The following is a 21,310-nucleotide window of genomic DNA, read 5'->3' as shown; positions in this document are numbered from 1 at the left end:
TACTATGCTATAGAAGTGCTATTTATTTATTGTTCACTATTGAGTGCAAGAGTCTGCACTTAATACCAAATAATTTGCTGTCTGAATAACTCCTCCCATTGAAAAACCTATTCTTTTCAAGAATGAGTAATAAAGTAAAAGGGCTTTGATCAATGTAGTTGTAAAAGTGAGTGTCAAAAGTATTAATTTTATTTTGTAAAGTACCTTTTGTGTTTCACAATTGTATTCAGAATACAAATTGCAGCAAACTAGCAAGATTGACTGTACAAGTGATATAGTGCTAAAATGAATGGCACCAGTCTACAAAGAAAGCAGGATATAAGTGCATTAGTGAGAGAGTAGCTGGACTAACTGAAAGACGTGTGGTCTGTATTGTAGAGTTACTTGATTTTTTCAGTGAGAGCACCCAATGCAGGAACACCTGGGCAATGTTCTTGGAACCCAAGGCCTTGTGAGAAGGAGCACGTCAGAAAAGCAGTAGCTGCTCTGTCAACTTTTTCCTGTCTGTCTAGATACTGTCATGGACCCACTACTGTACTGTGATGCTCCAAAGAGGGCAGTGCGACTGGCAGGCAAGGAGGTGCCAATGGGGCCTGTTGTGCTGGTGGGGAGAGCTGGTCCCTTGACAGTGGGGCCTGGCACGTGTCTGGTCAGTACCCATAACAGACACTCCCATTGCACAGCATAATGGGCAGCTGTTTCCCACTGTCCAGCACATGGCCCAGTCCTGATCTTCTAGCTGTACCCCTTTATTGCCCTGGGGGATTCTGTGGGGGAAGAGTTACTCTGATGTGCTTTTACTCTGTCCTGCCAATGAAGTTACTGCAATTATAACTTTGCAATTGTAACATATGTCACAGCAAATGCTTTAAAAGATTGTCTTTAACAAAGATAGCACCTGCGACTCGTCAACTCAGCTTTGCCTTGTGACAATGCCCTGTTTAGGGCAGAGAGTACTCCTTGCCTGTTGTCCCTATGCAGGAGGTTGCTTTAACTCTTACCCATGGATCTAGGCAGGTTTGTACTCGGGCAAATGGCTTATGCTGCAGCATCCGCACTGTTCTTTTTCACACGCAAGCTTGAGCAGAGGTTGCATGTATCTGTATACCAGGCAGGGAAATTATGCTCTCAACTGCAGTATAGCCAGTACCCTTTGATCTCTTCAGTTTCCCACTGTCTCATCCACTCCAGAACTCTTTAATCTTTCTTGTCCTACTTCTCTCTTCTAAGTGTTCTGGTCCCTTTTAAGAAAAGAAAAAGACAAAAAGCTTCCAGTTACTCCTACGGCTTGGAGACCATTTTACTGAGAATTCATGCACTTTGTCCATCACATACAAGCTGATGTCCGCACAGACGTTATCATTCTCACTTGCTGACTGCTGCTAAAAATGTAAAAGGCCAGTCATTGAGAACTTGTATGAAGAATGAGATTGGTCTGTTAGTGAGAGCAGTATGAAAATTTTAAGCACAGTGGTATTTCTGTTTGTCTTCCCATGAAAATAAGAGATGTTATCAAAATGTTTTCCATTTGCCTGAATAATATATTGCAGATTCTATTATACCACCAAGTCCTGGCATCAGATTTCATTGATACCAAATCATGGTGATCACATAGAGTCCTGTTTTTGTAATATGTCAGCCTCCCAATAGATTTTTTTACCTTATCAATTTATAGTGCAAAATAAAATATATTTTTATCCAGACGAGGCAGATCTCTGCATAGAATCAGTCAAGTGCTTGTAATTGCATTTTCCTTATTGTTAAACGCGCTATGCTTTTCATAGCTCTAATACAAATGTATCACTTCATGCATTTATCTAATTCATAGTGCTTATTTGATCATTCCTGTGGTTCTGTAGCTTCCAGTCAAAGTTCTGTGGAAGATATAACACTTTTTTAAAGAGGGAATCTACTTTTATTTGGTTTTCTTCTTTGTTTAAAATAGCTGGCTGATGGATATTAACTAGGGTGTTTTTTAAGGTGTATATACACCTAAATTTCTGAAGGATATTATTTTTTTATCTGAAATAGTAATAGGGATCAATAATCTTATAAATATACTTGCTTATTAGTACATTAAAGTAAATTAGTTTTATTTTATATGGCTAAACAAGAGTGCACTGTCACTAACACAACTACTGTTTCTCTTGGTCTTAGTGGCATTTATTTTCAACTGGATTGGATTTTGTTTATCTTTCTGTATAACTAACACCATAGCAGGAAGGTATGGTGCAATCTGTGGATTTGGCCTATCGCTGATCAAATGGATTCTCATTGTACGGGTAAGGTTCTTGATGGATATTTTGTGCCTGTGTCTTTACGGAATGAAACTAAAAAAACTGATTCTTGGTGTCTAGTTTCTTTAAATACAGTTTAAATTGATGTATTGACTTTCATTAGATGTTGTAATATTTTAAGTTAATGCAATAAATATTTATTAATGTGGACATTGCAACATTTTGTCAGTGAACTTGATTGTTTTAATTCCCTTAACAGCTTTTACTGTCTTTAATATGTAGATTCTTGAATGTTTTATCTGCTGTAATAGTTTTACCTTGTTACGTGCTTGTTTCTACCAAAAAGGATTCAACTGTGAAAGGTTATTGGATTTTTGCGTAAAGGTGCGTAATAAGTTTGGGTTCTTATCTGCCACCAAATCTATCGGTACAAGAGCCTATGTAGAATATAATAGGGGACTTTTAAAAATGGTCAGGGCCTCCTTTGATCTTTTGGGAGTTGAAGACATCTTAAGGCTCTGTCTCCTTTCTGAATAGCTCGTTGCTGTTTTCTGTGACATTCCCCAAATCTTGTCAACATAGTGACTCCACCGGCAGACCTTTGTTTTCCCACTAGGATGCTTGCTTATGTCTCTCTTTTTAGATTTCCCCCATGGATTATTTGTTAGAAGAAAATAAACTAAGAGGAGACAATATGGTAAGGTATATAAAATAATGAATAAAGAGGAGATAATACAAGAACAAGGAGGAATTAAATGAAACTGGAAAATTTTAAACTTAAAGCGAAACACTTTTTAAAAAAAACAAACAAAAAACTATGGAACTCATGACCATAGTCTGCTGTTGAAGCCAAGAATTTGTCAAGATTGAAAAAAAGATTTGGATATTTTATATGGGTAACAAGAATAACTAGAATGATACTGGAATACTGTATCCAGTTCTGTTAACATTTTTAAAAAGGATTTTCAAAAATTCACGTGTGCAAAAAAGACCTGTAAAAAAAATGATTTATGGACTGGAGAAAATGCCTTACCAAGAGAGACTTAAACAGCTCAGTCTCTTTTTAGTTTATCAAAAAGAAGATTGAGAGGTACCTTGATTAGTGTATAAATATCTTCATGGGGAGAAAATAATACCTATGAAAGGTCTTTTTAATGTTATGCTTTTTCCTACTACAAGAAGCTAGAAGCTGAAGCCATACGAATTTAAAATAGAAAAAAGGCATGTTTTTAACAGTGAGGATTATTCACCACTGGAGCAAACTACCAAAGGAAATGGGAGATTCTCCTTCTCTTGATGTCTGCTCTGGATACTGTTCTGATATGATATCAGATATCTGCTGAGATATGCTTTAGCACAGCACAAGTTACCAGGCCTGAGGCAGGGTTAACTGGTAGCAATTTAATATTTTGTGATAGGCAGGGCAGACTAGATGACCTAATAGTCAGTTCTGGGCTTAAACTCTATGAATCTGTGAAACTGCAGCACCTCTTTAGAGGCACAGCACAGAACTTTCAGCCCAATGCAAGGAAGGTGGAGACTAAGGCATTAAGCCATCTTTTGTGCCCTCCCAGTTTTGGGCTGTTCTAGGGGCTGCAGCAGCTATTGATGTAATTCAGCCCTGGAGGATTGTCTAATTTATGATAACCTTATTTGGCTGCTTTGAATGCCACATCATTGCCAAGAATCTCCGTAGCACTATATGCTGTGGCCTCTCCCTAATATGTCCCACTCCTCCTAGCCATGTCTTCTCTCCAGTACTTGTGAGCGGCATCTGAGAAAGACAGCCTATAGCTGTTCCCTCACTTTGTGTGCCGAGGGAATTTTCTCTTGGCTGATTCGGGACTTCAAGTCCTTTTACGCTGTTTTGGTCCTTTTTTACTTAGTATACAAAGGCCAGGATGGGAGTGTGTGTGTGTGTGAGGCCTGGTCTACACTACGCGTTTAAGTCGATTTAACGCTGTACCCGTCCACACTACAACGCTCTTTATATCGATATAAAGAGCACTTTATATCGATTTCTGTACTCCTCCCAGACAAGAGGAGTAGCGCTAAAATCGATATAAACATATCAAATAGGTATGGGACGGAAAATCGACGTTATGCCTCCGGCGATCCCACAGTGCACCACCACTGACCGCTCCTGGACAGCCAATCTGAACTCGTATGCAGCGGGCAGGTAAACAGCAAAAGCCCGCCAACTCTTTGAAATACATTCCCCTGTTTGCCCAGCATGGAGCTCTGATACCAGGGTGGCCGATGCAGTCCAAATCCTAAAAGAGCTCCACATAGACCATATGGGAGAATACTGATCTGATTGCTGTATGGGAGACAATCTGTTCTATAAGCTCGTTACAGAACACGAAATGCAAAGCGTAGAAAAAAATCTCCAGGCTACCACAGTGCTGCGTGAACAAGCGTAACGGAAGCCAGAGACTCAAATGGACGCTCATGGAGGGAGGGGGTACTGAGAATACCACTATCCCCACAGTCCACAGCAGTCTCCGAAAACTATTTCATTCTGGCTGAGCGCCAATGTCTGTAGTCAAAACAACAGTGTCTGGAGCTGGTTCAGGGAAAGGTCCTCAGTTCTCCCCCCCCCCACCAACGTGAAAAAAAAAGGGAAAGAAGTAATTTCTTGACTTCTTCAATGTCACCGGACTCGTTTGTGCACTAGATGCGCTGTACGACCAGCGCAGAGCTGCCAGCGAAGACAGTATTTCGCTCTCCTCTCCTCTCCTGCGTGCAGTGGTACAGTAGCACTGGCTAACCTGCCGTCAAGAAATCGACCCCTGAAGCTCCAAATGCATATTTAACCTGAATATGGGGCGCTTGAAGAACAGGAATGACTGGCACTCCCAGATGAAGGCAAGCGTAGTAACGCTCTCATCATGCAACTGGGGCTCAGCCCCCCTCCCTTCTGTCAAAGAAAAGATCTGTACTGCTTGGACTGGTCGAATAGCAGCAGCATGCTGGGGCCTCCTTCCCGCCACAGCTTTTGTCCGCTGGACTGTCATAGCCCCCGAGCGCCCCCTCCCCCATTCTTATCCTCACTAACAAGGTCCTGTCCTCATTTCTAGCATTCTTATAACAGTAATGACACAAACGGGGGACGACGTGGCACGTTAGCCCCACGAAGGTGGAGTAGGAGCAGCATGTGGGTGAGTTGCCTATGTGGGCATCCTATGACACGGACACAACAGCTGTGCTCTGTCGATAACTGACTTATATAGCTTCCCCCTATTCTACGCAGGACTGACTCTATTTTAGAAACCCATAAAGGAGGGATCTGACTCGGTAGTCGATTCAGCTTTTGCTTTGCGCCCTGGCAATTCAGCCAGGGACTATGATAGCAGCAAGACGTAACAGAGGGGGAGAGATAACGCACGTCGTTCATGGCAGTTACATCGCGAGTAACGGTCATGAACACGGACACATCTCTGCTATATGCAAAGCACAAGATGCTGCGTGTAGCGCTGGAGTATCGCCTCTGGTCCGCGGCATCCAGTACACATATGGTGCGGAATAAAAAATAAAGCTGAACGGCTCCATGTTGCCATGATGGCGTCTGCCGGCAAATCCGGGAAACACGGCGCGAAAGATTGTCAGCTTTTGTCTTCCGGGAAGAATGACTGACGACATTATCCAGAACCACCCGCAACAATGATTCAACCCAGAATTGCCAAGGCAGGAGACTGCCGACATGGGATAGCTTTGGAATAGGTCTCGCACAATGCACCTCAGAAATCGATCGCTAGCTCGACCATGGACCACAACGCCGAATCTGTGCCTATGGCCGCGAAATCAAATTTATAATATCAGTTTTATGAAACCGATTTTAGCTAATTCGATATTATCGCGTAGTGTAGACATGGCCTCAGAATCTCATCCTTGTTAGAAATTAGGAGGATCTCCTGAGATTATTCCAAATAAGCCTTCTATGGGTTTCTTGCATATGGATGGTCTGTTTATTTGGTCCTGCCTCAGTGCAGAGGGTTGGATTTGTGACCTCCTAAGGTCCCTTCCAACCTGCATTTGTATGATTCTGTGTGTCTGACGCAACTGATGTTAACCATCTAGGAATCCATGAGATATGGATTTGAGACGCTTCTATAACAGTTTGTTATCAACTCCCAGTTCCAACTCTGACTCTTCCCTTGATTTTTTTTTAATGTTTATTTCTTGGAGTGAGTGAATGCTGTTAGAAACAGAAACCTTTTCTAATTAACTTTAAAGAATGAAAATTTTCACTCTGAAAAAAGATTAATGAAAATCATAAACGAAATCTTCACTGGTCTAAATCTATAGAACTCCATTGATTTACTTCAAGTGAGGATCTGAGCACATATCTTCATTTTAGTATAAGTGATGTCTGGACTTAAACATTAATTAGCTATTTTAGAAAATGTGCTGGAAATGACTATATAGGCAAACTCTTGATGCGTATTGTCACAGCATGCTGAGTAGTGGTAGGACAGGAAATGTATAGAAAATTATTGAACTACAACTAAACAAATTATTTTTGTTCGTTGTAATAATTTTTAGAGAAGAGTTACAGTTGGAAGTAGAAGTAGCGAGAGATCTGAAGTAAGCTCTGGAGGCATTTGATTAGCCTTTTTTTATCAGTGAAGCATGCCGTCTGGTAAAGGAAAAGTTACTGGTCTCCAATACCATCACACCCTGCCCTACAGCTGCCTGTTCATATTCCCACATCAGAGAGGACAACACTGTCTACCATAGTCACTAACAAGAACAGTTGAAATGCAACTTCAAGGTTCATTTAGCTGTGTTCAGTTCACTGCTGGGAACTGAATGCTGGAGCATCTAGTTTGAAAATGAAAAGACTTTTTAATGAGTTGGGGGTCTTTATGGGACTGGTATTCTTGGCAGCGATTAACAGTAGGGGGTGTACAGAAGGTCAAAAGCTCTTCTTTTGAAGGGTCAGCAGAACATCCCCGTCTGATAAGATTAAACTAATGTGGCTTTTAGTGTTAATATCTAAAGCAGCGGGCTGCTGAAGTGTATTTGAGATGGCAGACGTTGAAAGAGCTGACAGTAATTCATTATAATAGAAAATGTCAGATGATTCAAATGAGTAATATATTTTTTTCACAAGAGAGCTTGGAAATCCTTTGGTTGAAAAACACAACACTGAAGCTATTTGTATATTTTACAGCTTCTCGAAATACTTGTTTGCTTTTCTACTCCAGTGCCTTTTCTTATATTTAAATGTGCTTGTTCACTGTTTTTTCTTTTGTCCTAGATGCATTTAAAATATTAAATGTAATTTATATTGTGTATTACTGTGGTTAATCCTTGTCTGTTTTAGTTCTCAGACTACTTTACTGGATATTTCAATGGACAGTACTGGCTTTGGTGGATATTTCTTGTACTTGGTAAGTTTTTATAATTCAAAACAAATCTTATTTTGGTGGAGAATTTCTTAAAGATGAGTTGGGTATATGTTTAAAAAATAAAACATTACAGTAAATACTAGAAAGCTGTGTGTGTGTTTTTATCTTGATCTATTAAAAATCTTTTGTACTTTTTTCCCATTTCTTTCACCAAAGTCTTGATTGCCATCCTATTCCTGTGAATTTCTGATTGCTCTATTGATCTTCAGTTCAGAGTTCTATGCTGGAAATATTGTAATTATGCAGATTACACAGCTTGTGTGTTAAAACAAAAATAACATGGCTGATAAGAGTATAGAGTTACACAGTTAAAACTATGAACTTAAATTAAACATGTTAGCTATAGGCGTTTAATTTTCAATATCTACATGTGTAACTTGTACATATTCAATCATTAAAGTTCTCAGAAGATTTTAAGGGATACGACAGATACTACCATCCAAAATCAGTCTGAGTCATGAAAGTATCTTTTTTTTTCTTTTTTTTTTGCCTTTGAAATGCATATTACATTAATCATTACTCAGTCAGGCAAGGGGGAAGGCATCATGCTTTTTGATCACAGTATTTCGTTCAGTCTGTGTTTTCTTGAGCATGAAGCTAAACAGACTTTTGAGAAGTTTTCGTAGACTTCCAATTTTTTCTCCTTTGTCTCTGCTTTAGTTAAACAATTATGATGTATAAACTTAATACCATTGTAGCTTTTTCCTTACGTGAGAGTTCAGTCTATACCATTAATTTATTTTAATTCCTGCCATTTTCTAACTGGAGAAATCCATTAAAATTTGATGTTGCTGAATCAGTAGGTGGCAGTCTTTCCTCTGAGATGTAAGGGACTCAGCAACAGTATGTTAGGAGCCTTATGCTGTTGGGCGAGATGTGGAACCCAGATATTGACTGTTTATGATCATTGAAGATTCTTGGAACACTCTCTAGCAACTTACCATTTCCCCTTTCACTTTCAGTTGGCTATGAGGGGTATTCTTTACTTTTTATCCTCTACTTGCTTTTGTTCTGTTGTGGTGTGCTTTTGGGGCCAGAAATCAATGGGAATTGCAGTTGCTGAAAATCTCTTAGCAACAGGTCTTTATATAGCTTTAATGTTTTATGCCAGAGGTGACTGCATTTCAGCAGTGCATGAAATGATTCCTTGCATACATATAAAATTTTAAGTCAAAATTTTTAAACGTGGGTTCCTAAAGTAAAGACTCTTAACTCATCTTTGCCCACCTATATAAAAGGAGGATATTTTTCAGAGGTTTTGTGCACCTGCAACTCCCATTAATTTCAGTAACATCTTGTGGGTATCCACGACCTCCACACAAAAAAAATCAGGCCACTTTTGTTTAGATGCCAGATACAAATTAAGAAGCTTAACTACACCCTTAAGTTTGAAAATGTTGACCTTAATTTGTAATGTTTATAATATTTTTTGAATCCTTTTGGGATGAAAGGCACTCCCTGGCATTTAGATGTATTGAATAATCAGAATTCACACTTTCTAAGGATAGCTATGTCAGTCCAAACATTAATTTATGTGAATATTTTAAAATTATAGTCTTTTTTTTTTAATATTTTGGGCTATGTGTTACATTGACTACATTCTGACCCTGTAATTTTTGTCAAGTAGAGACTCTTAACAGAACATGGGAAAGAATACTGTGAGCTTGAAGGGACATAAACATTTATTTTTATTTTTAATTTATTTATTTATTACTACTTTAAAAAAACCCCAAACTTTCTGGTTGGAACACCATTTAAAGGTCATGATCTGTCCTTTTTCTTTTAAAATCCTTTTTAAAAAGGAAAAACAACTGAAAGTTTTTCTGCTGTCCTGCTTGTATTCAGAAGGATCTTTTGGACAATACTTTGAGTAGCACCATCAAACGTGCTCAGGCTCACTCATCTGCCTTTTCTTTTTTTCATGGTTAGATGCCTGCTCCATGCATACTTCTCTTTTTTTAGGGTCTGGAGAGAGTGGTGTACTCCCACAAAAGAGTCAGACTGGCTGCTCACGAAGTACTGTCAAATGCACAAAGTAAACACACTGGAATAAAAGAATACTGATTTTTTTTAAAGAGTTTCTTTGTCCTGTCCTGTTCCCCCCCAAATAAAAAAAATAAAGTAAAAAAAAAAATTCACTGCTGGCTAAGTTTTCCAACTGGGAGAAATTCAGAAAGTTGATTGAGCTTGGATCTGCTGCTCAATATACATGCTGTGCAAAAAAGAGCTTTCAGTTGTGGCTCCTTGAAAGCCACCTGCCCTCCCTTCCTGTTCTTGTACAACCCCCGCAGCTGGACATGGAAGCAGTTTGTGTTCATGGTTGCAGGTTCATGCAGTAGAATGCCAGTCTAAACTTCACTTCTCTGTTCCTACAGCATTCAACATAGTCACAAAAACATATTACCTGATCTTAGGTAGAGCTGGGTGAAATGTTTTGGCTAAAACTAATACAGAATTAGGTCAACTGAAATATTTCAGGAATTCATGTTGATTTTGATGAATTGTTTCAGTTGAAAAAAATTAAATGTTCATTGGACCAGAAAGAATACGTGAGAGTGATTGTTTTTAGTCCAGTTAACAAGGTATGCACTTTAGGGATTGGTGGGGAGACACCTAGGTTCCAGTCGCTGCTTGAATGAATACTGCTTTTGTATAAACTAAGAACTGCTGTAATGGGAGCAATAGAAACCCGCACAGAATAGCCTGGTGGTTAGGGCACTCACCTGGGAGGTGGGAGACTTGGGTTCAAATCCTTGCTCTAGAATGGGAATTTGAATCTGGATCTTCCACATCCCAGGTGGATGTCCTGATCGCTGGGTTATTAGGCATGTGGAGGGCATCTCTACCTACTGAGTCCTGTAAATGTTCCCTTGTGAATTTAGCCCTTTGTTTCCAAATCTTCTTTGTTTTTGTTTTAAAGGGTTAAAAATGCCCAGAAATGAAACATTTAATTTCAAATCAAACAAATGTTTAATTTGACCCTAAACTTTTTTTCTATTTGCTGAAAACTCAGGAAAACTTTGGATTTGGGTTGTTCTGAAATTAATTTTTTCCAGAGGTTTTTGGAACTGCCAGTGAACCAAAAAACAAGTTATTCACATAACTCTACTCTCAAAGTCAACAATCTGCAAAACTTTCCCTAGCCCCTAGCACCATTTGGTGGTGGCTGGGTGAATGAGTTTACTTTTTTTAGTAGGGTGATTTCTACACAACAAAAAGCAAGAGTTCGAGGCGGGGGGACACAGGAAAGAAATCACAGTGAGAAGGAAACAGAAGTCCTAGGCATGGATAGTGGGGGAAGGGAGAATGAACAAAAGCAGGGCAATTACAGTAACTGTATTGGGACATAACCTGTTGGTATACAGGGAGGGGAGAAAGTGTGCCATTCCCAGCGCAAGTAGTGGTTTTGACTAACCCAAAAGTTTGGGATCCATTGGTATATAAACTTCAAGACAACTGTAAAATATTCAGTCCTCAGATGAGCATACAGCTCTAATTATGGTCTGGTCTACACTACAGAGTTAAGGTTGACCTAAGGCAGCTTACGTCGACCTAACTATGTAAGCATCTACTACACTAAATGTAGCTCCGACTGATGTAACTCTCCCACAACACCAACATAATAACTCCACCTCTGCAAGAGACATAGCACTTAAGTTGATGTAGTTTGTGTCTACACGTGAGTGTAGACACTGTGTTGCTTTCATCGACTGATGCCTTTCAGAAACACTCCCACAATGCCCCACACTAGCAGTTAAATTGGTATAAACATTCCTGGTGAGGATGTGCACACTAACACAAGGCATAGTGTGGATGTGTAAAATGGATTGGATTACCTTGCTGGCTGTATGTCGATGTAACTTAGGTTGACTGACTTAATTTTATAGTGTAGACTTGCTCTGTATAAGCTTAGCTATACTTGTGAGAAACGTATACATGGGCTGGTAAAATTAGTTTTTCAGTATTCTAAAAGAAGCTTGCTAGCTTTAAAGGAGACGCCGTCAATTTGAACATAGGAGTTGCTGTGCTAGATCAGACCCAGAATCCATCTAGTCCATTATATTCTCTGACGATGGCCAGCAGCATGGAAGAAAGTGCAAAAAACAAACAAAAAAAAACAACAATCCTTCACAATAGGCTGATGTAGTATTAGTGTCCTCTTAATGCCTAAAAGTTAGAGATTGCTTTAAAACCAGAATCATGAAGTGTGATGTACCTTCCACAACTACTTTTTTCAATATTTACTGTAATAATTAATACCACCTAGCTCTTAAATAGCCCCTTTCATCAGTAGATTTCAAAATGTTTTACTTACCACTTTTATGTCATTATCCACATCTTACAGATGGGGAAATTGAAGCACAGGGCGGTGAAGTGAGTTGCCCAAGGTCACCCAGCGGGGGAGTAGCAGAGCTGAGAATAGAACCAAGGTTTCCTGAATCTCAGTATAGTTTATCGCCTAGGCCATACTACCTGCCTTATACTCCTTGATAGTCTTTTTAGTCAAAAAATGTCCAGTCTGTCATTGAATTGCTAAATTGTCATCAACATCATATGAAAGTGAGTTCATCTAATTATGCATTCAAACTTGAAAAATAACTTCCACCTGACCAGTTTGTACCTACTGTTATAAGTAACTCCCTCATCTTTCAGCTCTAATAATTTAGAGAAAGTGTGTGTTAATTTCTAAATGACTTGCGCCAAAAAAGCATGTTTGCAACTAATGATCAACAAATCTTGTGTTAATCAGTCAACACTGTGCCTCTTCTTTTAGCCAGCCAAAAAACTTCACCTGTCCAAACATCAAGCAGTCAGCTACTGCCATTTATTATCTTACTGCTAGAGCATTTTATTTATTTGTTTGGCTGGAAGTGCATTTACTCTCTTACATCTATATATTTCTGGTTATGTTTTAGATTTCAGATGGTCTTCTGACACAGCAGCAGTTTTATTGTTCTGAGTTAAAAGCTATATTTAAAAAAAAAAAGGAAGAAACAGAGCAATGCTGTAAAACTGTATTGCAAACATTCTTTGTATACTTGAAAAAAATTGTTTTGTATATTGATACTTTGCATGGTTAGTAACCTAAAACCCTGAAATTCATTTTAAATTCTTTCCTGATGTTAGAACTATCATATTTATATAATCTGTATATCTAGCTATAATGGGCTGAGACACAAAATTTGAGACTCGCAACTCATGAGTTGATTTATGAAAGATCAGGGTTATACAAATAATACTGACTTCTTACTTGATTTTAATGCAGCTAATAATCTCAGTACCTTAGCACTTCTCATGATGTGTCTTCTAAATATTTTCAGGTCTCCTCCTGTTCTTCCGAGGGTTTGTCAATTACCTTAAAGTCAGAAACATGTCTGAAAGCATGGCAGCTGCTCATAGAACAAGATTTTTCTTCTTGTATTAGAGGTAAGCATTTTTGTAAATATTTAATATTAGAACTTGCGTCTCTAGAGCAGTGGTTCCCAACCTGCGGCCCAATCAGCACACAGCTGCAGCCCACATGACATCCTTGGGGCCATGCAGGTAGTATTGCATGCAGCCCACAGTGGTAAATAGGTTGAGAACCACTGCTCTAGAGATAAATGCTGAGCACAAAAGCTGAAATCAAGATTTATTTCAAGGAACATTAAATTTTGGTCAGCAAAAAAAGAATTGTGTTGTGCCATGCCTTCTGAAAGTACTTCAGAAGTATGATTTTTATAACTCTACATTTTGAAAGTCAAACTATTGTTTTCTTTTGAAACTAGGATTCTAAAACTAAAACAAACTTAGAAATTAAAATGAAAATTGTTCATCTTGCATAATCAATCTACAGCCAATCAGGATAGAGTCGTTAGCAAATGTGAACTGATTTGGCTCATCGGTCAGATCAATGCTTCCTTACTGGCAATCTCAATATTAAATTTGATTGACATATTGACTCTGTACATGACTGTTTTAAGCCAGTTGTGAGCCATGATTTTTATTATGTATCTCAGTGTGCTCTGTATAACCTTAAGTTAGCTGACTAATCAGTTTGACACATGCCCACTTTTATGATCCTGTAGACTTTTTATCCATTAGATAGATCTTTTACAGGAAGATTCCTTTGCCTTTAGCATTACTAAACGCTATCTTCATGTCCATAAGTAACTATTGTAGCATTTTCCTTATTTCATGAACAACTTGAAATGTTTGGTATTGGTTTTTAATTTGATTTCATTTAGAAACTATATTTAACTTAATAAAGATGATTTTTCTTAACTTTTTTTTCAAGATTGGCCACAGGATCAGTATGAAGTAACCAGCAACACAGTATTGGAAGTCTTGGGGAATAAAAACTGAGACACTTAGTCTAGAAATGATGGGTCTTTTATTTAAGATGGTGACATCCACTTAGACACCTACAGATAAAATATGGAAAATAATTACTTGTGCTGTGCTTTACAGATCTTGATCACGAAATAAATTTAAGTGCGCGAAATTGCAATGTACTGTGTTTTTACTTTGTGCCATTTTGTCAAATCTATGCAGTAAGATAAACTCTTAATAATAAAGAAATATATGGCATTTAAAGATCAGCCTAAGTTAGTGGTGTCCACACTGCAGTATTTTCTTCTTTTCATAGCAATAACATCTTTCATTTTCTGAGCAGTACAGTGGCCTCTGCATAGTAAGGAAAAGTTCATAAACACTGCATGAAAACCTCTAGTATCTATTTGCTAAATAATTAAGTTATGGAGATGAATAAAATATACGTGCAGGCATAAAACTTTTAAAACTCAGGAGTACTAAAAATTAACTGCATACATTGTATCTGAACACAGTGGCTTTAAGGAAGAACTAGGAGAAACTGTGATGGTTTGGTCTGTAATCTGAGATTGAAATCTGGTATAAGATGGAAGATGGGATTTATGCAGCACCCACTGATGTCAACTCATTGACGTCAGTGGGTGCTCGGTTGGTCCCCAGACTTCTGACCTCGTCACAGTGAGGGCTGTGGGGAAAAAAAGCTCTTCAAGAGCTGGAGAGAGTTTATACTTGTTCAAATGTTTTAAGTATTAAATTGAAATAATACACTCAAAGTAAATGCCAACAAGCATAAATGAATGAATTTTATTAATTTAATACAAGGAATAATTGCACTGGACAGAAAGTTACTTACCTGTCAATGTTAACAACTCTAAAATATCATGATACATACATCTTTCAAGAGAAACTATAGAATATTTTTTTAAAGTTAAGGGTTGTTTTTTTTTAATCCTGTCACTTTCTTCTGTTATCCTGATTTGGAGAGTAACTGCTCCCCTCACCCCCTGCTGTAAATCTTAACTCAATTATCAGTGTTGCTTATAGGTAATCAGTCTGATGAACTGAAGTATGATTCTTTCTTTATCTTCAGACTGCATCAACCAGACATTCCTTTCCTTTACCAATGTGAAATTTCCAGATGATCGGTAACCCTCCAAGTTAATAAGATAGAAGACAACTACTAAAAACAGAAGACAAATTTGTGAAGAAAAGATACAGCTTCTAAAATGAATGACAGGGTGGTTTTTGCTTAAGTGCCAGTTCTGTTCATTCTAGTAAATATTTATATTAAGTATTGCCTTTGTTTTTGCATATGTGCATATGTGCTAACTAAAGGATAGGATTGAAATGAAAACAAACCATACATACAGTCTAATTATAGAGCTTAAGTACAGTCAGACTTGGTTAATCTGTGTTTGTTGTTTATGAAAGCTTTAAGTGGCAGTTTGTCTCATAGCATGTATGTGCCATTTGTCTTGTTGATCTGAAGTTAAATTGAAAGTAAAAATGGAATACAGTAAATGATTCAGATTAACCAGGTCAGACTTATAGTTAGTTTTTTTAATATAATTTAGGTTCATCTAGTGATTGTGCAACATGCAACCTTTTTGTTATAAAGTTTACTAAAACTTGCAGCTTCTGATTATTATAAACCTGTATTAATCGGCTTTTCTCAAACTCTCTGACCAAAATATCAATTGATTTAAAAATGAAATACCCTTTCTAGCTCCTATGTAAATAACTATGCATAGATTACTGTTTAGATTGCTTCTTAGGAATTATGTCAAAATATATTTGTAACCACAGTATTTTCTCATTCACTGTAAATTTTGTTTAATCTTAATATGGACAATATATATACACTATTTTTTTTTGCTAATTTGAATGTTAAAGTATAATTTTATTTTGGGTAATTCTAAAAGAGGGCAAAAGTTTTAAATGTCCATCTGAACAATTTACTTTTTCTCACGGTATGATTTGAATAACTAATTTGGGCCTGATCCTGAAAACCCTTGCTCATATGGAAAGTCCCATTAAAAGGGACAGCGCTACTTTCACAAGCAAGTATTGGGACATCAGACCTGATTCTGTAATTGGATCCATGTAGTTGGGCCTCTGCTTCTGCATAGGTGCAATTGCAGATCAGTTCCTTGGTTTGTAACATTGATCATCTTACTTAAGGAGGTTTGTGTTATATAAACACAATCTGTTTTACTTAAATTTCTCAAAAGGGCTTTTATAGCTGTCTTACCATGCTTGTTTAGAATAAATACTCCAATGTTACATAAGAATGAAGCTGATGAGTACATTTTTATTGTCACTTTGGAAATAACTTTTTTTTTTTTCTGTATGGGTGTTTTTATTTGTTAAGGCTGTACTAGCAAAAATAGGAACAATGGGCTCTTGATAGTATTTACTTAAAAGTAGTGGTATTATTCTAAAATATATCATCTCTAAAAGGGTGCATTCTCCTGTTCATACACATACGTAACTACCACTAATGTCTTAGAGACTTGTGATTCTGACAAAATGGGAGAATAGACCTCTTAATTCTTTACTACAACTGGAATCTCAGTTACAACCAGTAATCAATATATTTTTGCATTTTTGAAAAATATTTTATTTTCTTTTTTGTATTGGAGCTTTGCTTTAATGCTAACATTAAAAGAATGAGATTTATGTTGTCTTAAGTTAGTGCTATATTCAATTTTGTATCTATACTGAATGTTTTAAAAAATGCATATTGTTCATTATTCTTAATCTTTCAAAACTACATAAAAGGTAAAGGATCATGGACTAACACTTCAGGGGAAAACTTTTCTTTCCAGCCTTTCTTGAAAAAAATAAAATTCATTATGTTTAATAGTTGATTTGCATTTCCCTTTGAATTTCATCTGTATTTTTTTTGCATTCATTGTCCTTGTGAGAGAGAGAGAGCAAATAAAACATTACGTTTTGTTTTGCTAATTATTATGTTTACTTTTGGATTTTGCACCTTACATTAGAGAATTACACATTTATATTATTCACCCATGTCATTTAGCATGTAATTACAAGTAAATTTCTGGCTAAATGAGTACAAATCCCAGCCTTCTATACTTATTCTCCCCTTGATTCCATGCTTTATTACTTAAAACTACTATATTGACGTTTCTTTTCACTACTTAGTACAAACATGAAAAGCACGTAATGCTGATTTCCTTTTTTAAATTTAACGTGGTCATCTAGTACAGTAAATACCAATTTTCCCAAGTTAAATATCAACCTTCCAGTTCATTTCTCTGTTTACACCAGTACATTTTACAGTATTCTTTCTTCTGAATCAAAATGTTTATTTTCAGGCTAGCTTGAAAAATTTCTCCTTTGTTCTGACAAAAAGAATGGGTAGGGTTAAAGCCTACGTGTTATCCAATCCTCTGTAGATGATGTAGCACGTTAGTATCCTGAAATCTCATCAGCAGGAGGAAAGGAGTTAGGACAATATTTTCAAAGACTATGCAATCTCTTCCAGATGTGTCAAATGCTGTGTACTTTTCTTGCTATTTCCTGTGAACTTGGGTAGGAGCAGCTGCCTCTATGGTTTGGAGAAATTTGGCCAGATTTGCTTTGTGCTTTAAAGTTGGAAAACAAACTAATAGAGTGAGGTTGACTGTAAACAGTTTTTGTACCAATGCAGAATAGAGCTTTGACATTTGAGGAAAAAACATGAGATGTTTGAGTAACTTGCACAAACCTTATTTATATAAGTTTCTTCTTGCTTGTTTCCTTTGTCCAGGACACCAGGAATGTGGTTCAGCTAGGCCAGTTTATTAATGCATCTGGCAATAACTTGTCTGATGCAGATCATCCTTTTGTAATCCGAACCACCTGGTGAGGGCTCCCTTCACCCATCCCCCCAACCCAATTAATGTGGTGCCACTGCTGTTGCTGGGACCCCATACTGCCCTTCCCATTTACACAGGTTAATGAGGTGGGGGAAGAGGGGTTGACCCCTCGTACCAGTCATTGGGAACCCCAACCCCATTCTCCACGTTCTTTTAGAGATGCTTTCCCCTAATCCAGTTCTGGTTTATCGAGGAACCAGACTTGTTCTGGATATCTACCAGATTGCCAGAACATGAACTTTACAACTGACTCTAGCCACCGGGTCCTGGGTTGCTGCAGGCCAATCAGGCAATGAGGGAAGTGTTCTTTCCAGGCCAAAAGCAACTAGTATGGTGTCCACTGTAAGGACCAGAAACAACTAATCCCAAAGGGTGGAAGGATGGTAGCTATTGCTCCCCACTGCAGGATGGTCCCCAAGCAGGGGAAAGGGCTTACAGAAACAAAACCATCCTCCTGGATGCATGGGAACCAGTGAGCTTCTGATGTGCCCTTCCATCCAGCCAGTTCATTAGGAACCCCCAGTGCCCCAGATGCCCATAACAAAGCTGAACTCCCACAAGGAGTAGAAGGGGAGGGGAGCAATCCTTACAGGTGCGCCAGTGTTTTCTTTCCCCTACTGACCCAGACAGTTTTCCCCACCCCTGAAGTTTGGAGTGGAGAGAATTTTAGCCATTTGGCGTATATGTCTTGGATAATACTTAGTGTGTTCTGACAACGTAACTGCAGAAGGAGCCTACTCACTGTCAGCCACTGTGCTGCATTGTTTTGATATTTATAAATGACTGGATTGGTATGTGGTGGTTTTTACCAATTTCTAGCTGATTTGGTTTTAATACATATTTAAGCTAATACTAAACATGGGCAGCTCAAGTTAGTCTCCTAGGTCCATCAGCATACTTGAAAAGCAGACTACTTACATAGGGGGCTACACATGGATTTGGGAGCTTCATTTTAACTTGCATCTACTACTGAAAATCTTACCTAAGCTTTTAAGGGGGGAACTCTGAACTCTGGTCCACAATCTGATTTTTATTTTTTATTTTTATTATTGTATGTTTCTTTTGACCTAAAGTGTAACAGACTTTACTCCACAAAGTAATCTAGGAAGCTCTTGTCACATGTTAATGTATTTTTCACTATAGAAAGTTAAACCATTTTAAATATTAGTCAAGCACTAATATATCTATTCCTGGCTTGACAGCTCGTCTAGTGGATCTCTGTTCTATAATACCAACAGAAAGCAATTGTCAGCTAGCAATATCAGGCTTGTATCCATGCAGATATTTTCAAGCATCATTTGTGTGATGGTACGTGGGTAGATGTAGTACAGTGGTTGCAGTTAAACATTTTTCCACCAGTTTAATTTGTTTTTACTAACATTATTGGTATTGCTTATTCTTTATGCATCAATCCTTATTTATAAAGGGAACTCTCTCAAACCAGTGACTTTTGAACAAGCGGAAGTTTTACACATAGCCACTGTGTGGTTGCCATTCTGCACCTCCTAGAATTGTTACATGTGTAAGTGACCACACAATACTGCAAGTCAGAACTGGCTTGAGAATTATGGTTTGGGTGGATTTTCCTTTGCTTCCACTGGCTGATCAACCTCATGCCTTCTGATATTAGACTAGATGATCATATTGGTCCCTTCTGACCTTAAAGTCTATGAGTCTATATCACACAAGAATGTCACTTTTTAATTGTTCTATCTCATACTCCTTTTCTGTATCTTGTGCTCCCTGTGTGTAACCTCTTTCTAGACTAGCAAACTAGTTACCAGTGAGATTTTAAACTATTACAAATAGCAAAGGCTGTGCAGCAGTGGTTAATATTAGGGCTGTCAATTAATCACAGGTAACTCACACTATTAACTCAAAAAAAAAAAACGGGTTTAAAACAAATCTGTTTTAATCACACTGTTAAACAATAGAATGCCAATTGAAATTTATTAAATATTTTGGATGTTCTTCTACATTTTCATATATTGTATTCTGTGTTGTAATTGAAATCAAAGTGTATATTTTCATTACAAATATTTGCACTGTAGAAATGAGAAAAATAGTACTTTTCAGGTCACCTCATACAAGTACTGTAGTGCAATCTCTTTTGCTGCAAAAGTGCAACTTAAAGATGTAGATTATTTTTTGGTTGCACAACTGCACTCAAAAACAACCATGTAAAACTTCAGAGCTTACAAGTCCACTCAGTCTTACTTCCTTGTTCAGCCAAACAAGTTTGTTTACATTTACAGGAGATAATGCTGGCCTCTTATTTACAGCACCAGAAAGTGAGAACAGGCATTTGCATGACACTGTTGTAGCCGGTGTTGCAAGATGTTTACATGCCAGATGCACTAAAGATTCATATGCCCCTTCATGCTTCAGTCACCATTCCAGAGGACATGCTATTATGCTAATGATGCTCTATATATTCTACCACATATTTCATGTTATAGAAGTCTCGGACAATGACTGTTCATTTTAAGAAGACTTTCACTGCAGATTTTACAAAATGCAAGGAAGGTACCAATGGAGATTTCTAAAGATAACTACAGCACTTGAGCCAAGATTTAAGAATCTGAAGTGCCTTCCAAAATCTGAGAGAAACGAGGTGTGGAGCATACTTTTCGGAAGTCTTAAAAGAACAATTCTCCAATACGGAAACTACAGAACCGGAACCACTAAAAAAGAAAACCTTCTGCTGGTGGCATCTGACTCAGATAATGAAAATGAACATGCATCAGTCCATACTGGATTGTTACTGAGCAGAACCAGTCATCAGCATGGACGCATGTCCCCTGAAATGGTGGCTGAAGCATCAAGGGACATATGAATCTTTAACGCATCTGGCTTGTTAATATCTGTGACACCAGCTACAACAGTGTCATGAGTGCCTCTTCTCACTTTCAGGTTAAATTGTAAACAAGAAGCGGGCCGCATTATCTCCTGCAAATGTAAGCAAACGTGTATGAATGATTCGCTGAACAAGAAATAGGACTGAGTGGACTTGAAGGCTCTAAATTTGTATATAGTTTTATTTTTGAATGCCATTTTCTGTATATAATTCTACATTAGTAAGTTTAACCTTCATGATAGAGATTGCACTACAGTACTTGTATTAGGTGATTTGAAAAATGCTATTTTATTTTTTACAGTGTAAATACTAGTAATCAAATATAAAGTGAGCACTGTACATCTTGTAATTGAAATCAATGTTTGAAAATGTAGAAAGCATCCAAAATATTTAAATAAATGGTATTCTTGTATTGTTTAATAGTGTGATTAATTGTGATTAATTTTTTAATGGCTTGACAGCCCTAGTTAATACCCATTTCTTATTTAAAATGAAAATGGATACTTGATTAAAGACAACATTTTAAAATATTTTTGGTTGGATGTAGCAACCTTGTACCTCTTCTGTCTGCCTGTCTTTGTTGTTCATTTTTCTTTTCCTGTGGCC

General features: G+C 37.6%; 1 protein-coding gene across 4 annotated transcripts in view; it reads left to right on the top strand.

Moving 5' to 3' along the window:
- NDFIP2 (Nedd4 family interacting protein 2) overlaps positions 1-16,831 on the top strand; it is an 86,194-nt gene extending 69,363 nt beyond the window's left edge. For 3 of the 4 annotated variants that reach the window (XM_032798363.2, XM_032798362.2, XM_032798360.2), the window contains 4 exons: positions 2,158-2,282; positions 7,567-7,633; positions 12,973-13,078; positions 15,054-16,831. In XM_032798363.2, coding sequence (XP_032654254.1) covers positions 2,158-2,282; positions 7,567-7,633; positions 12,973-13,076 — 296 coding nt within the window. In that variant the 3' untranslated portion in view covers positions 13,077-13,078; positions 15,054-16,831. Of the gene's footprint in view, positions 1-2,157; positions 2,283-7,566; positions 7,634-12,972; positions 13,079-13,928; positions 14,136-15,053 lie in introns of those variants that run through there. The other variant, XM_032798361.2, reaches the window with a different exon arrangement.
- Positions 16,832-21,310: the final 4,479 nt, after the last annotated feature.

This window comes from Chelonoidis abingdonii, chromosome 1 (genome assembly GCF_003597395.2).
Source record: "Chelonoidis abingdonii isolate Lonesome George chromosome 1, CheloAbing_2.0, whole genome shotgun sequence".
In the NCBI taxonomy this organism is placed as follows: Eukaryota; Metazoa; Chordata; order Testudines; family Testudinidae; genus Chelonoidis; species Chelonoidis abingdonii.
Note: the sequence above shows the minus strand (reverse complement) of the source record. Positions and strands in the feature narration are given on the sequence as shown.